Genomic DNA, 16,574 nt, shown 5'->3' on the forward strand with positions numbered 1-16,574 from the left:
GGGGGCGCCGGGACACAGCCGGGGGGGGCGGTTCCGACCTAGCCGGGGGGCGCCGGGACACAGGTGGTGGGGCGGTTCCGACCCAGCCAGAGGGGTGCCGGGGGGCGGTTCCGACCCAGCCGGGGGGTGCCAGGACACAGCCGGTGGGGGGCGGTTCTGACCCAGCCAGGGGGCGGTTCTGACCCAGCCAGGGGGCTGCCGGGGGGGGGGGTTTCCGACCTAGCCGGGGGGCGCCGGGACACAGCCGGGGGGGGTGTGGTTCCGACCCTGCCAGGGGGTGCCGAGGTAGAGCCGTGGGAGGGGGCGGTTCCAACCCAGTCGGGGGGCGCTGAGGCAGAGCCTGGGGGCCCAGTTCCGACCCAGCCGGGGGGTGCCAGAGAGCAGGTACTGACCCAGCACGGGGGGAGCAGCGAGTTTCAGGCTCTGACCTACCCCCCGGTAGGGTCCTAGGCCGTGGCTGTTTGCTGATTCAAGTCAGACTGATCTGTGTGTGGACGGGCAGGAGGCTTGGGCTCAAACCTGAGTCTGAGCCTGGGTTTATGATGCTGTGTAGACACCCTATCAGGGCTTCTGTGGGAGAACACCCTGTGTACAGTATCCTGGGTATGTCTACATTGCAATTAAACACCTGCTGCTGGCCTCTGTTAGCTGACTCACACTGGGACTGCAGGGCTGTAAAACTGGGGTGTAGAGGTTTCCCCCTCAGGGGCTCCCAGGGCTCGGGCCCCAGCCTGAACATCTACACTGCATTTTTACAGCCCTGTAGCTTTAGCCCTGCGAGCCCAAGTTAACTGACATCAGCCAGCCATGTGTGTTTTTAATTGGCGTGTAGACATACTTTGAGGGTGCTGAAATGTGGAATAAACTGAGTTGAGTGAATAATTGATTTTCTGATTCTGGGGCTGAACCAAAAAATCTGGACAAATTTTTTTAAAAAATATTCACTAGTTCAGTTCTATCATGCCAAGCTCCATCCTCATAATGTTTTGTTTCAGGTTCAACTAAAGATTTTGATGGACCCAGAATGTGGTGGTTGTTTTTTTGTTTTTTTTAATTTCCTTTTGGGTCATTTTTAGGTTTTGCTGCTGTTTGTTAAAAAATAGTTAAATTTCTAAATGAAATGCCTTTTCAGTATTATTTCATTTTGTTTTGCCAAAGCTATTCACCAAACTTGACCTGAATTCATGAATAGTTCCTGTGTTTTAAAAAGTGCATTTTTGGCAAGTTTACTGTTTGCTGGAGATTTTTTGCCCAGCTCTAGTTTGGAGAGAGAGAGAGAGAGAGATTAGAGGGCAATGATGCACCTGTCAGATGGATGTGACTCAGTGTAATGCACTCCAGAAATTTTGGTGGTAAAATCCAATAAACAGGACATGTTCTTAGGTGACCCTATTTTCTCTGAATCAAAAGCATCATACTCAATGTGATTGTCATGTGAAGAAGTGTACATACAGACGAATGCCCTTTTAGTAACATAAGAAATGTTACATTTGTTTTTGTAACTGGGAGTCCATAACGTGTATTACATCTGAAGACTGTAGCTCAAAACAACAACCAAAGCTAGTAAAATATCTTTTGCTGACCTCTTATGGAAAGGACAAAGGGCTAATTAGGGAACTCTTCTGCCCTGCCCCATCCCACCACTATCCATTACTGTATTTGGTAACCCATAGTGAGCAAGTGAACCAAACTTCGAGATTCTAGCTTGGTGAAACAAGGAAAATAATGTTGTCCGTCACTCCCATCACAAGCATCGGTTGAAATAGATAAGTATGTGTGTAGTTCAGAAGTCTTTCAGTATAAGCTATTGTCAATAAAATTAGTTTTGAGGGATGCCAGATTGGGTAGTGCAAGTGATTACAGCTGCTCGTTTCACTTTCTCAGAAATCATAAACTCAACAGATAAAAATGTTCTCAAATTAATTTTTAACTTATAAAATCGAAGTCCTATAACATTTCAGTTTGAATATACAATGTACTGTTCCAAGAGCTAAAACCACTATATAATCTGTGATGAATCTCTGTAATTCACTAAAACTACTGGGCTTTCTAGATTAGAATAAATTCATTTGCTACCTGGTTTTGTTCACGTCTTGGCACAAAAAGATAAATTGTGTTGCTTTCTCTAACTGCCAGTTGGCTTCTAAAATTTAGGTTAGTAAATGAAACTATTCTTTCTCCACCTGTGAAAGAGGCTACTGAACAATAGCTAGTTCATCAGTTCAGCAAGCTATGACTTTGGATAGGTAGCCAGATATGTTCATCAATTCAGTAGTTATAATTTCAGGAGCAAGCCTGAACTTTTAGAATGGTTCAGAGTCTTTCTTGAAATTGATTATGGTGAGTGATTAGTAGATGCTCATGTTGCAGTAGCATCCACATCTTTGATAATAGAACTTTTGGCAAGAGTTTAGATATTGACCTTGTAATCCTGGCCAGATTCCATTTTGAGTAATTACATTTTATCTCTCTCAAATTCTCACTGTAATTTTAGTTGGACAAATTATTCTTTACTTACTATCCTAAAATAAACAGTTAGTATTGTTGCAATGTGGCTGCATTTTAGTCATGGGTGAGTATTTGGGGATCCATTAGAATAAAAGGTACTATAGAAATACAAATGTATTTGGCTAGCCTCTGAGTTTGTTTGCCAGCAAATCCAGGATAGCCTTATTTTTAACTAATACTAAAATATATTCTCCATATGTTTTAGTTCAAACAGTATTAGTTACACATTGACTTGGTTAATATCTATTAAATAGAAATAAAACATGTCATTCATTACTTTAAGAATCTGAACACATTTTATTTAAGGCAAGTCATGTCATTGCTTGAGGAAAACCTAGATTTTTACTTTTCAGATTTGTGATGGGAAACAAGGGTGCATGAAAACGTGTAACATTCAGATAAAATTTTAAAAATAAATATTAAAAATTAAAGCAAGTTACAAGTAACCTCTTATCTTAAGAAACCGGACACAATATTTCCAGTTGCACTGAGTGCAATTCTGCTTCATCTTTTAAACGCCTTCATTAAGCAGCTGATTTTTCTGTGTCTTTTGAGCAGTCATGGGTATCACTATGCTGGTTCTTATTCTCTTACACTGGGGCTGCTACTGAGCAGGTGTCTCAAATGATGCCAGTTTATTGGGAAAAGTGCTTTTGTCAATACTAGCCTCAGAAATATCAATTGCAGTTGACCTTTCATTTCAAATACATTTTGTGGCTTAGAGATAGTGAGAAGGGCTTCGTGCTTTGTTAGCTTTCAAACTGAAGGACTGATCAAAACAAGTGCATCTTTAAGTTTGTGTGTGTGTTTGTGTACTTTAAAAGTACTTGCAGAAGCCGTTAGTAAGATCTGATTTCAGAATTTTGCGATTTTCCGGCAATAGTTGATGTCATTATTTACACCTAACTCAGTGTCCAGAGCGACATTCTGCATAGCCTTTTAGTTAGAGGTTTCAGCTGTAGCAGGAGAAACATAGGGCAATGAATTCAAGTCCTGTTAGTTGAGAACAATGTCACCTTTAAGCTGTTTTGTCTTTAATATTAGAAAATATATGTAGTTTAAAACTATAGGCTTATCCTCTTACTGATCTGAGGACTTAAAATGAATTTGTAAAGCTTTAGGGGGAGGTTCTCAGAAGTGCCTAAGGTATTTAGGAACATAAGTCCCATTCAAGTCTCTGATACCTGTCCCTCTTCAGCACTTTTCCCCGTAATGCTTTGTGTTTACTGCAATTTCTTATGATCTAACCAGAAATAATCAGACTGGAGGGGAATAAGAATTATACTCTGCTTCTTGGATGAATTTTAAAAATAGAACATGTCTTGACTTAGTCTCAGGTACTCAAGTCACAGATGGTTAACTGCCTAGCAATAAGTAACATTTTACAATATTAAACTGTCATGTGGAGGCTGCAATATTAACCACTGAACATGTTCCTGTGTGTGTTATATAGGTGGCCATCACTACTGAAATACTATAGCCAGACAGACAACGTCAATTGGCTAAAGGAATATAAAGCACGGCACAATGCCGGCTTAGAAACTCAACGAATTGTAGCATCATTCTCCAAAAGATTCTTCTCAGAACACGTAAGGTTTCTAATTTATTTTACACTTGAAAATAACCTAGCCGTTTGTGCACTAGTATCTCTTACTTCATATTTCTTGTCGTCGTCTTCTCGCTCTGAGGCTGAATCTTTACATCTCCTTCTACTACCCGTTATTCTTATGATTTACTTGTATTTTAGTAGCATCTAGGATCCCCAGTCATGGGCCAGGACCTCATGTGCTAAAGTGCTGTACAAATGAGAAGACTGTCCCTGTCCAATAGAGCTTCCATTCTAAGTGTAAGAGAAGAGAGAACAGATGGATACGAGGGGAAGTACGAGGAAACAATGAGACACTATTGACCAAATAGACCAGATGGATGTAGGGTGGGGGAAAGAGTGTAACACGCAAACAGAGTGAAAAATATGATGGTGGTAGATGTCATGTTAGTTCCATGATTTTTTTCCCCCCTTGGGTGGGTTTACTTAGGAGGGGAACCACCAAAGGGAAAGGAAGGGGATAAGGCAAGGGAGGAGGGGACATGTGTGGACTGATGCTGATGTCAAGGGTCTTTGTGGGAGCAGGACTAGGAGCAAACAGCCAATCAGCACAGGGCAGAGAAAGTCAGAAGTTGGAAACATACTGATCCTTCAGAAGTGTCTCTCTCTCTCATTCTTTTCGGATTAGTTGGCTCTGCTATTTGTATAGATTGTGTGACAATGTGTTCTCATGAGTGGAGGGTACTGGGGCTAGACAAGCATTTTTTAAGAAATAATATGGATATAATCAATAGACACAGCACTATGTTTTACAGTAAGTAAAAGTAACTTAAGTATTTTCCATGTCCATTTTTGTAGCATTTGTGAACTTTTACATCCAGTGTAAAACTAACAGGACCACTGGGTCACCCACATGAGAAATTACTACCCTGTTGTTTGTTTATTTGGGCCCATGGCGGGTCATTGCTTTTTACTCAAATGCATCTTTCATCATAGCTGGAAGACTGCAAAACTTCAGGTCACTTGAATTATTGGACACCTAGTACTATAGATGAGCACCCTCCAATGAGAACTCTCAGTTGCCAGGCCTGGAAAATCTGTTTTCAGTTCAATTTCACTTGTATATACAAAGTATTAAATTGGGGTCTTGAAACTTCTTTGAAATTACCTATTTCTGCTTGAGAAAGTAAACTCTTCTGTAGTGTATAACACACTGTTTTGTTTGCCAGGTCCCCTGTGATGGCTTCAGTGACATTGAGACTCTTGGGTGCCCGGGTCATTTTTTTGAGGACGAGCTGATGTCTATCCTTAACATGGAAGGAAGGTGAGAGAAAAATGAAAGGAGTTAGAAATGGAAGTGGAAAACACTAATTTCCTGTTTGCTAAGTGGAGGTGAATCCTACAGTGCTGAATGCACTCCGGTCAAATTCAGGCTCATTTCATCCTCCCTTGTTTAAAATAAACAGATAAATGTCACAGCCTAATAAATCTCAGCATTATGAAGTTTATCTTGATATTCACCTTCCTTTCCCTTAGGTAGTCGCTGTCTTTGTTTTTAAACTTCAGAGCAAACTTAATGGAAGTAACTTTTCAGAGGGAAAACACTTGAAATATTTTAGAATAAGCATGGTGTTTGGTACAATGTGCTTGTAGTCCTATCTGTTGCTTTTCTGGTTTTTGGTAGGGGAGTGCAGCTTATAACTTTTATTGTCCTGAAATCAGCTCGTTTGAGCCACTACAAAATGCACTCTTTGGTTAAATTGCATACAAGTGTGTTATATTGGTCACTTAAATTAAAGGTAGAAACAAACCAATACACCTCTGGTTCTTGTCTGTGTAAGTATTTTTGTTGCCATTGTTAGTCTCTGGAGCGGTGGAGAGGTGAGCATTATCATTCAAACAAGGGTCCATTACAGTGCTGTGCTATCAGTGGCGTACAAACAGTAGAATGCTGCTTCTGTTGTGATTGAAATGACAGTAGATTTCTCTTAATGTTGCCTGGTAGCCTGTTGTCCTGATTAAAGGGACTGTTTGAAAAGACAAACTAGAATGAAACTATTTATTTAATTTTCTCTTCACATTTATTTTGTTACTTCTGTGTTGAAATGGTGGCTTTCATTTCATATTTGACAACTGGTTAAACACAATTTGAGCCTTTGCACTCGCCAAATGCTTTCCCATAAAGCAGAATTCATGCTAATTACACCCTGATTGAGCTGTAGTCCTTGCCATTCAATATCATTAGGCTAAATCGTTTCCCTGGAAAATGTCCCAATAAAGCGGCTGTCCCTATGGAGCATCCTGATTAATTAGTGGAGGATAAAGTATTATGAGATTTGATTCTTTCAGTTGGCAGGATGCAGAAGAGTTGCTTGGTCTATGGTTTGGGGGAGATAGAGGAAGAGCAGGGGAAAAGAAGGGAATTCTCTTCAAGAAAGCAGTTCAAATGTGTTTCAATGGAAACTCCACAACATGAAGGTAGCCAGACTGAACAGCGACATTTATTTTCTGAGCAAATGTACACAACAGTACATTCCAGAGGACTTACCATCTGTAACACTCTGACCACTACATACAACTTCACATAAGCTGAACAACTCTGTGGAAGGACCTCAGAAAACTGAGAAGCCATTTTCTGTACCTTACATACTCCAGAAGAGACCATCTCAAACAAGAAATCATCATATTCTCCTACACATTGGAAGAAAAAAAATCCTGAGACCTACCTAATGATCATGCAGGAAACACAAAACAACTACTTAAAAAAAACCCACCTGTGACAGCCATCCAACACAAAAACAAAAAGTGGAACCAACTACCACAATTCCACAATGCACAAATACCACCTCCGGGAGAAACCAAAGACACCATGGCCAAACACATGGACACTGAACGACAACCCAACATCATCAACTTATCAAGACTACTCCTAACCGGAACTGAAATATCTGTACACTCCAAGAGACTGAATTTCTGCTCCACCACAGAACCTGGTACCTGGAGAACTAGAAGAAATCTTCTGCTGACTCCATGACACTATCCACAGCTACCACATCCCCACTGACAGTCCATAAGAAAAAAAACCATCTGATTGGATGCCCCCCCAACAGACACAACCACACACTGGATCATTACATCAATTGCTTTAAGAAAAAAATTGACTCTGAAATCCTCAGCAAACGTTATATCTGCCACAATATCTACCACTGACAGGATAGCTATACAATCCCTGAAATCCCAACCACCAGATTGTGATCAAACCAGCAGACCAAGTGGGTGCCATGATAGTCTGTATGTTGTGATGTGTACATCACAGAGAAAAACAGATAACTCAGGCACTACCTAGTGTAAAGAATTCAAAAAAGACCCCACACCACCATTTACACAGGAGTTTAATGATACCATCAAATCCTTCCTCAAACAGCTCCACGAAAAACTTTACAGTCTCATCACATACAAACCCAGGGTACCTTCCTTCTGCATGCTTTCCAGGATACACAAGTGAGGGAATGTAGGCAGACCATCCTAAATGGCCATGGCGCTTTTCCTGAAGGAATATCAGGACTCATAGAAACCATCCTCAAACCACTTCTGACACACAAGTTTCAGCTTCCTCTGAGATAGAACTGACTTCCTCCAGAAACCCCACAACATTAACAACTTCCCTGAGAACACCATCCTTGCCACCATAGATGTCATCTCCCTATATACCAATATCCCTCACAATGATGGCATTGCTGTCTGCCTTAGATACCCACAAGGTAATTTACAACACTCAGAAATTCACCCTAAATGCAGCATCAAACTCATCCATTTCATCCTCGCCTGCAACAATTTCACATTTAACAGACATTTTGTACAAACAAGAGGAACAGCCATGGGTATTAGGATGCCTCCACAATATGTCAAACTCTTCATGGGCCACCTTGAGGAAGAACTTTTGGGAAAATGCACCATGAAACCAATGAGATATCTGAGATATATCAATGATTTTAATCTTCTGCACAGACAGTCTAAACTCCCTCATAGATTCCTACCATAACTTCAATTACCATCTCCCATCCATCAAACTCTCCCTAGTGCACTCCCACACCAACATTGACTTCCTGAACACCACAATTAGCTTCAACAGTGGAACCCTACACACGACTATACCAGAAACCCACAGATGACCACACTTGCTTGCCTTGAGAAACATCTATCAATCACCCCAGACACACCAAGAAATGTATCTACAGCCAGTTACTCAGATACTACAGTATTTGCTCAGAAAGGAAAGTGGGATACACACCTAAACACACTTAAAACTGCCTTCACTAAACAAGGGCATTCCACCAGAGAAGTAGATTGCATCATGGAAAGGTCTACCCAGATACCCTGGGAGAACCTGCTTCAATACAGAAGAAAAAACCCACTGACTGCACACCCTTAGTTGTCACCTATAACCCTACTTTGGAACCCATATTGGGTATCCTCAAGCAGTTACAATCCATATTTGATGGGAACCACGTCCCCAAAGAAATCTTTCCCAACCCTGCTCTTCTGGTCTCCAAACAACTCCACAACCTCATCAGAAGCAAGCTCCACACCAACCAGGACACACCAACTCAAAGCTGCCAGAACAGCAGATGCAAAACCTGCAAATGTACCGCCACTGCTACAATGATCAATATACCCCACAACGCACCTTTCAAGATTCATGGCTCCTATACTTGCCTTGTCATATGTGGCGTACATCAACCAGTGTAAGTGAAACCAGACAATCGCTATGCTCTGAAATGAACTCACAGAAAAATGATAAAAGCCTGTGGCCAAACACTTTTCACAAAGCAGTCGCTCCATATGTGACCTCTCAGTCCTTGTCCTCAAAGGAAATCCACAGAACACCTTCAAAAGGCGAGTTTGGAAGATTAAATTCATAATTCTGCTAGACACTAAAAATCATGGACTCAAGAGACACTGGTTTTATGGCTCATTACAACAATTTGTAACACACCACATTGCCTGCTAACCATCAATTGCCCATTTCATTTTAAATAGTTTCCTACAGCATGCAGAACCTGATTTGCTTAACAATCTGTCTCAACTTGTATTTAGTTCAGACACTCTGTGAGGCTTGAAAGCTTATACCTTCCACCATCAGAAGTTGGTTCAATAAACACATGGCAGGAATAGTGGGTGAAATAAAACTATAGTGAAAATGAATGGAATTCTGCTTTGCTCTTCTGGGTCTTGGACCTGTCCACTTGTTAACATTCTGGAACAGAAGAGTTTGAGGAGATTGGCAAAGGCCAGTGGTGACCCTGATAGATGTGATTTAGAGTGTCTGTAAATTGGAACTGTTGGCATTTAAAGCCCCTAACCATGTATGCCTTGGCTGCATTCAAGATCACCTCCTTAAACATCCCCTGATGGTTATTAGATCTTTGAAACAACAGGGCTTGCAGAGATTCCGCCATTGCTTGTTAATTTAGTAGGTGATAGGGCTTTTACGTTTTTATGTTTAATTCTACAGGAAGTGTCTAACCTGGAAGTACTATGCAAAGAAAATTCTTTACTTTCTACGACAACAGAATATTTTAAAAAATCTGAAGGCGTATCTTGAACAACCTGGGGACCAACTGTCGTTTTTGGAAGGTGAGTATTGGCCTGAAAGAAGTCTCATGGTTTATTGTGATGGATTCATGAGGTTTGGTCTATCCCTTACCCTGTAACCCGTGTCCTGGGAGTGTTTCTGCGGTGTGACAGACTCCGAGGATCCACACAGATCCACGAGGCAGAGCTGTGGCCTCCACAACTCAGAAACTGGGCTTTCAGGCACCCTGTCTCTTTCTGGGGCTCCCTGCAGTGAGTCCAGCCAAGCCAAAGTCCTGGGGGAGACTCATTCCCACCCCTTTAGGACACAGTGTTCTGAGGAAGGATCTGCAGTGACACCGGGCAGCCTTTTCAGAACAAGGTAACTATTGATTAATCACGTGCAATACAGAGTCTGAAAGTCTTTAGGTTAGCATGAGAGAGGCAGCATATCATTCCTGTTGGTGGGAGCCAGGGCATTACCATGCCCTGTTCCCCTTTTGTTTCCCAGTTCCAGGAGAGAATCTTCTCCTGTGTCCGTGTACCCTGGTCTTCATACAGACACCTTCCCCCTTTGTTCTCCTACTTGGGGCCTTTGCTCTGTTTTCCTGCAGAGATGTAGGGGGAGTCTCCTCCTCCTTTAGGCTGTCTTTTGGGTGTGACTCTTCCAGGCCATTGGGATTTCCATTGTCTCTTCTGGATAGGATTGCCAACTATCCCTGTTTCGCCAGGAGTCTCCTGGAATCGGGCTGTACCAATCTGGGAGATTTTAGGCCGCTAAAAGTCGAGCAGCACAGTGGGGCCAAGGCAGGTTTCCTGGCCCTGCGCCTCTCCCAGAAGCGACCGTCACGTCCCTTGGCAGGGTGGGAGGGAGATGTCTTCGCACGCTTCCCCTGTCCCAAGCACTGACTCGGCAGCTCCCATTGGCCACGAACTGCAGCAGGTAAGGCCAGTGCACGGAGCCCCCGCTTTCCCCAGGGGCTGCAGGGATGTGTTGGCCGCTTCTGGGAGCAGCGCAGGGAGCCTGTCTTAGCCCTGCTGCGCCACTGACAGGGAGCTGCCCTCCCACAGCCCAACCCACTGCCCCAGCCTGGTGAAAGTGAGTGAGAGTGCGGGGAGAGTGAGCAATGGAGGGAGGGGAGTGGGGCCTCAGAGAAGGGGAGGGGCTTGTGGAAGGAGCAGGGCAAGGGTGTTTGGGTTTCTGTGGTTAGACCATCGGCAACCCTACTTCTGGATCCTCCATTCACAAGGGTAGGCTCTGTTCAGTTAATTAATTATTCTGCTTTCCAACCAACAAACAACTTTTCTCTTCCCTTTACCCTCAGGCCATTTCTGTGCTACAGGAACTATAGAGGCATAGCTGTGGTGCCATAGCTATACCAGCATAATCCCAAGGCATAAGTACAGCAACAGCAAGGTTTTTCCGTTGCAGTAGGAACACCAGCTCCCCAAATGATGGTAGTTAAGTCAATAGAAACATTCTTCCATTTACCTTGCTTTGTCTACCCCATGGGGGGGCTAGGTCAGCATAGAATGTCTTTCAGTGCTGTAGCTACATGGACCTAAAACTTCACTGTAAACCAAGTCTCAGTGCATAGCTGTACAAAGGACAGGGAAACTGAGGCACACATGACTCCCAAAAATGTTACCCAAATCCCTTTGATAGTCACCATTATTAGCAAGGTAGTGATTGAATGCTGTCTAGCTCAAATGGACTGTCAGCTGTTTGTATTTTTACTAGATCTTGTTGAGTGATTGAACAATAGATCTGAGCTCTTTAGGTAGCTGAAATCCTCAAAAACTAATGCTATCTGCTTGGACTTGTATCGGTGTCAAGATTTCATTTGTTTCTCTCTGTGCTGAGCCCTGTAATGCTCACAAATGCCGATGGGCATGACTGGGAAAGCAAAAATACTTGTCAAATGTGTGTATATGGCACTGTCTGCCAGAAGGCCTCTAGGAGCCTGATTCAACCAAACATTTAAGCACATGCTTGTATCTATCCATGCTTTTATAGACAAAATACCATTAAACGTATGCAGAGGCAAAGCTAACTATAGCTCACATTCGAGGGTATTTCCTTTGGTCAAGTATGCTAATATAGCTACCATACATCTCGGTCCCAGTTTTCAGAACCCCTTGCATCTATTCTTTGAGTCCCATCAGGTGTCTATGGAAATCACTGATCAGATAGATTTTTGCCCTTTTTATTGAATGCATTTTAAAAAATCACCATTGTTGTTTTATAAAATACAATACTTCTGAATTTTTTTGATGGTAGGAGAGGGAAAGGGCCATATAACAGTGTATTTAGTTAGCTGATTTAATGAAAATGACTTAACAGTATCAGTTAAACCAAGCAAGACTGCAGACATATACTCAGTGACGTGACATATAGTACCTATGTGGTATCTTCTAAGGTAAGATGCACAATGATACCATTTTCCCTGTTTTGATTTTGTATTGTTTCAGGATTAACTTTTTTGGAGGTGTGGGAGGTGGATGGGTGGCTTTGTGTTTATTTCTGCACCAGCTTAGCTATTTGTTAGACTATGAAGATGTTAATTTTTTTTATTAGGCACTTTGGCCTAAATTCAGTTGTCTGTCTGTATTCAGCAGAGCACTTAAACATATGCTTGAATTAAACACTTGGCTGTAAAAGAGACTCTGATAACTAGAACTGAGGTATATGGTAGCTGCATTGTTGTAATTGGTCAAAGTACATGTGCTTTAATGAGAGTTGCGACTAGTTTTGCTTCTGTATATGTTTAATGATATTTTGTCTAGAAAAATATTTCTGGTGTTTTCACTTCGTCCTCAAATGTTTTAGAATAAATATTTACATTCCATGCATATTTGGCTAACAGAATGAAGATTAATGTTTAAACATTAGGAAAGGTTTGTTTTTATACCATGGTTTGTAACCTCTTTCTGTAAACATATACATTTAACAACTGTCTTTCAACTTTGTTCGTCAGGCTAACTCTGCAAAAAGAATTTGCTGTCATTTCTTTAAATTATCAAGTAATCTTACTTTTCTTTAAAATGTTTGCTCACCATTGTAGTCTTAGGAGATGCACTTATGTGATTTTTCCCAGGGGACAGTATTTATATAATATCAAGCAGCCTACTTCAGTACTATGTTAGCATAATGTAAGGCACTCAAACTACACTAGGCTTCTTAAAAATGAGGTGTAGTTTATTTAAAATAAAATCCTAAACAACCTCCTTTTAAAGTTCTAATAGTGGAAACAGATGCTCTTTAAAGAAAACTTGCGGTATTGCTGGACACGTGCTTTCCCCAAAGCTCATACTCTTGAGCTACCTCATGTAAGCCAGAAATAGAGAATTATGGAGAGAATATGTTTAAACTTTGGAAGTGGAGGGTTCTCCCAAGATTTGGGGAAGAAGCAATCAGTCTTGGTGTGTACTCTAAAAATATGGTAAATGTGAAAGTTAAAACACAGTTTAGAGAGTTTATTTTGGTGTTATGAGTTAAAAGCGGTGGTAGCCTTTAGAGAAGGGAATGTGTGGGGGCAGGAAATAGAAGCCAAAGGCTGCCACTTTGTGGGCTTTTTTGGAGGGGAACTCTGTGGCTGATGTTGCAGGAGGTGTTTTTGTCATGCATGTTGAGCTATTGATGTATGTGGCACTTTGCAAAACTAGAAAAGACATGATCCCTTTTGCAGAGATCTTGTAGACCTTCGGCAGTTAAATATAGTAAGGACAAGAAGTTGGACAATAGGGAGGTTTTGGAAAGAGCAGTGACAAGGCAACCAAGGAAGGATTCTTGGAAAAAGTGTTTTGTTTTTTTTCTCAAGGAGTTTGACACAGGACACTTGGACAAAAATGGGAGACTGTTCCAAGAATAGTGGATATATTAAATGAAGACAACATCAAGGGTGGGGAGCAATAAGAAGAGAGGCCTGAAGGAATGTAGGGAGCAAGGCTGTAGTAGAAAGAAATCTGAGCAAAAATGGAGTTGGATTGAGAGTATGGAAGGCCTTAAAAATGAGATTCTTGAGTTAGACATAAGTGACAGCAAACTGCTGAAAAGATTCAAAGAGAGATGACTGGTACAGAATTGATCTAATGCAGCTTCTCCTATTCTATATGAGGTTCCATTACTTCTGCTTTCAAGACACTGGGGAACAACTTAGCTGTAAAGAGCAGGAGGTTGCATACTTGAGATTCAAAATCTGAACGTCTGAGAAGTGGTTGCAAGACTTAAATAAATGTCTCTTTAAGTCAAAGTATCCATATCATTTGTGTCGATGTCTCAGTTTTATGCATTTGGGTATGACTTTATATCTGAACCAATGAACATTTAAAAAAAAAAAAAAGTCTTGTGTTATGCTAAAATATGTGCTTTTAGACAAAGAGCTGGAAAGTGAAGAACAGACCAAAATCCTGTTTTTAAATAGTTTATCTGTTCCAGGTGCTGTTTTAATTGACCAGTACTGTAATCCTCTCTCAGACATCTGTCTAACAAGTGTCCAGGCGCAGGTTGACGATATTACAGACAAAGTTCGCAAAGTCCTGCGGACCAAAAACCCTAGGCATCCAAGCTTGGCTCCAAAGGCAGGTACTGTAGAGAAATGTGCTCTAGTTGGCCCTTTCAGAGTGATGTTGCTACAGTCTTGATCTTGCCTAAACAATGCTTATTTTGTTTAACTTACTCCATACTTTTTAAATAGTCTTAACATGGGGCTTGGGAGGTATCCTTTTCTTTCTTGGAGCCATTACAAACTGAACAGCAATCAAACCACACTCTTGAGTGTCTTTTAAGATCTGAAAGAGGGGAGTCTCTCTCCCATGAACCTCGTGAAGTGTTCTGTGAAGCTTGCTCTCTTTCAAGGAATGAGCAGCCAGTGTGTGTATTATTACTTAAGTAATAATCTTTTTTCTCAGTCTTGTCACTCTGTATTCATTTTAGGAGAGGTCTTGATTGTTTCTGATGTGGAGTTTCAAAGGCAGGTACTGGATGCTGTGAATTGTGTCCTGTATGAACAGTTAAAATACAAAGGAAATGAGATGGATTACTACAACTCCTTGAATTCATTCATTCACCAGGCAAGTGTGTATTTACTGAACCAGCCTAGGAAGCCACTGCTAGTACTAGTGTGAGAGAGAATTCTACTTACGCTTTTGTCATGTTTGCATGGATGAGGAAGTAAAATAAACCTGTATGCACCAATGTCACAAAGGGGTGGCTTGCCGTAAACGGCATAGTATGTTAACTCTCTCTGCACTTGCTGCTGGGTCAGTGCATTTTGAGGCATTTTGAATAAAATTTCATCTCAGCTGAGAATCCTGGTACTCTGTACATTGAATTTTTTAACATCCTGCATTAAATGACCTATGATTTGTAAGCTTCCCTCTGATTAGTCTCATTTTTCAGGTTTTAATCCGTAGGACGGGAATCCCTATCAGCTTGTCTGTGCTCTATTTAACAATTGCCAGGCAGTTGGGAGTCAGACTCGAGCCAGTCAACTTTCCTAGTCACTTCCTGCTGAGATGGTGTCAAGGGAAAGAAGGGTAAGATTTCTGTTAATTCCATTTGACTTTTGGGAAGACCAATAAACCATTTATCCCCAGGAGGCAGTTTTCCCAGCATGACACTCTGTTGGCAGAGAGGTCAAGTAAAGCAACCATCTCTGATGACAAGATGTTAAAAGAGATCAGGTTGAAAGTTCCTGGTTAACTATTTTTTCACTTTTTTTTTCTGATGCAAATAGAAAAGTTACTTTAATTCTGAAACAAGAAGTATTTTCTGAGGTAACCCATAAATGCAGGAGCATTTTGTCCAATATAGATGTATGAGTTTAATTGCTAAATCGGTACATCAGCCAGCAAGTGAAAACACAGCTGTGTATTCACTCAGAGGGTTCTGAATGGCAACAGACTTCCTGAATAAATATAACAGTAGTTAGGGCAGCACTTCCGCTTTTCATAATTTTATAGCTTTTATTTTTTTTAAGGAATTTCATTTAATCCTTTGTGCAGCACAACTGATAGAAGCTGACGCTACTATGTCATGTACCCACCTGCTCTCTGAATCAGTGTTGGTGACTCCTCAAATGACCTAATGATTGGCTATTGGCAGTGATGTTACTCCCAGAAGTACAGATTTCAGGGATAATGTTAGTGATCTCATCCAATACAATGAACTTGATTACATAACCCCCTGATGGGTATTTGACTCCCATCCCAACACCATCCACTACCATGGGTTGCATTGTACAACAATCTCTTGTTAGCCAAACATGGCCTTCAAATATAGCATCAGGTAAAGCAAACTTGAGAATAGTTTGCAAGCCTCTCTGGGGAGAAGAAGCACTACTGATAAAATAATTTGACTTTTGTAGCCTTTTGCCATGTGTTTGCAAGAAGGTAAATAAGAGGAAACTAACTAAACCCTATCACTAAAGGAGCTGAGATACTGACAATATTCACCTCAAACTTAAACTTTATTTTCTTGGTGTTTCATTAGAAGCACAGACATCTTTGACTACATGTACATAGATGCCTTTGGAAAGGGAAAGCAGCTAACTGTGAAAGAATGCGAGTACCTGATTGGCCACCATGTAACAGAGGAGTTCTATGGAGTGGTTACTTCAAAGGAGGTCTTGCAGCGTATGGTGGGAAACCTCTTAAACCTTGGAAAGCGGTAAGGTTTACTTAAACCTCATGAAGAATTTAAAGCCTTACATAAATGTGGACCTGAAAAATTCTGCTTTGATCAGTAATATGCTTCTTTGTGGCAGTCATGAGTGGATTTACGGGGTATAAGCCGTACCAGTTATTCACTTGGCAGTTCTGCCCATCACTTCTTATTATTTAGTGACTCTTACAAGAATATTCCTGTAGAGAGAGTATCAGAGAAAGTATTTAGTAAAACAGATTTCATACAAGCAAATCAAGGGACTATTTTTCTTTTAGGGCA

The 16,574-nt window shown here is 41.3% G+C and overlaps 1 protein-coding gene across 4 annotated transcripts in view; it reads left to right on the forward strand.

Moving 5' to 3' along the window:
- The window catches only part of FBXO21 (F-box protein 21), a 35,835-nt gene that overhangs the window by 1,290 nt on the left and 17,971 nt on the right, over positions 1-16,574 (forward strand). For all 4 annotated transcript variants that reach the window (XR_005589570.1, XM_039505186.1, XM_039505184.1 and 1 more), the window contains exons 2-8: positions 3,962-4,097; positions 5,284-5,378; positions 9,570-9,691; positions 14,067-14,213; positions 14,565-14,701; positions 15,030-15,166; positions 16,122-16,298. Coding sequence is in view for 3 of the 4 variants with exons in the window: in XM_039505186.1 (XP_039361120.1) it covers positions 3,962-4,097; positions 5,284-5,378; positions 9,570-9,691; positions 14,067-14,213; positions 14,565-14,701; positions 15,030-15,166; positions 16,122-16,298 (951 nt within the window). In the remaining variant the exon portion in view is untranslated. The remainder of the gene's footprint in view (positions 1-3,961; positions 4,098-5,283; positions 5,379-9,569; positions 9,692-14,066; positions 14,214-14,564; positions 14,702-15,029; positions 15,167-16,121; positions 16,299-16,574) is intronic.

Source organism: Mauremys reevesii, linkage group 18 (genome assembly GCF_016161935.1).
Source record: "Mauremys reevesii isolate NIE-2019 linkage group 18, ASM1616193v1, whole genome shotgun sequence".
Lineage (NCBI taxonomy): Eukaryota > Metazoa > Chordata > Testudines > Geoemydidae > Mauremys > Mauremys reevesii.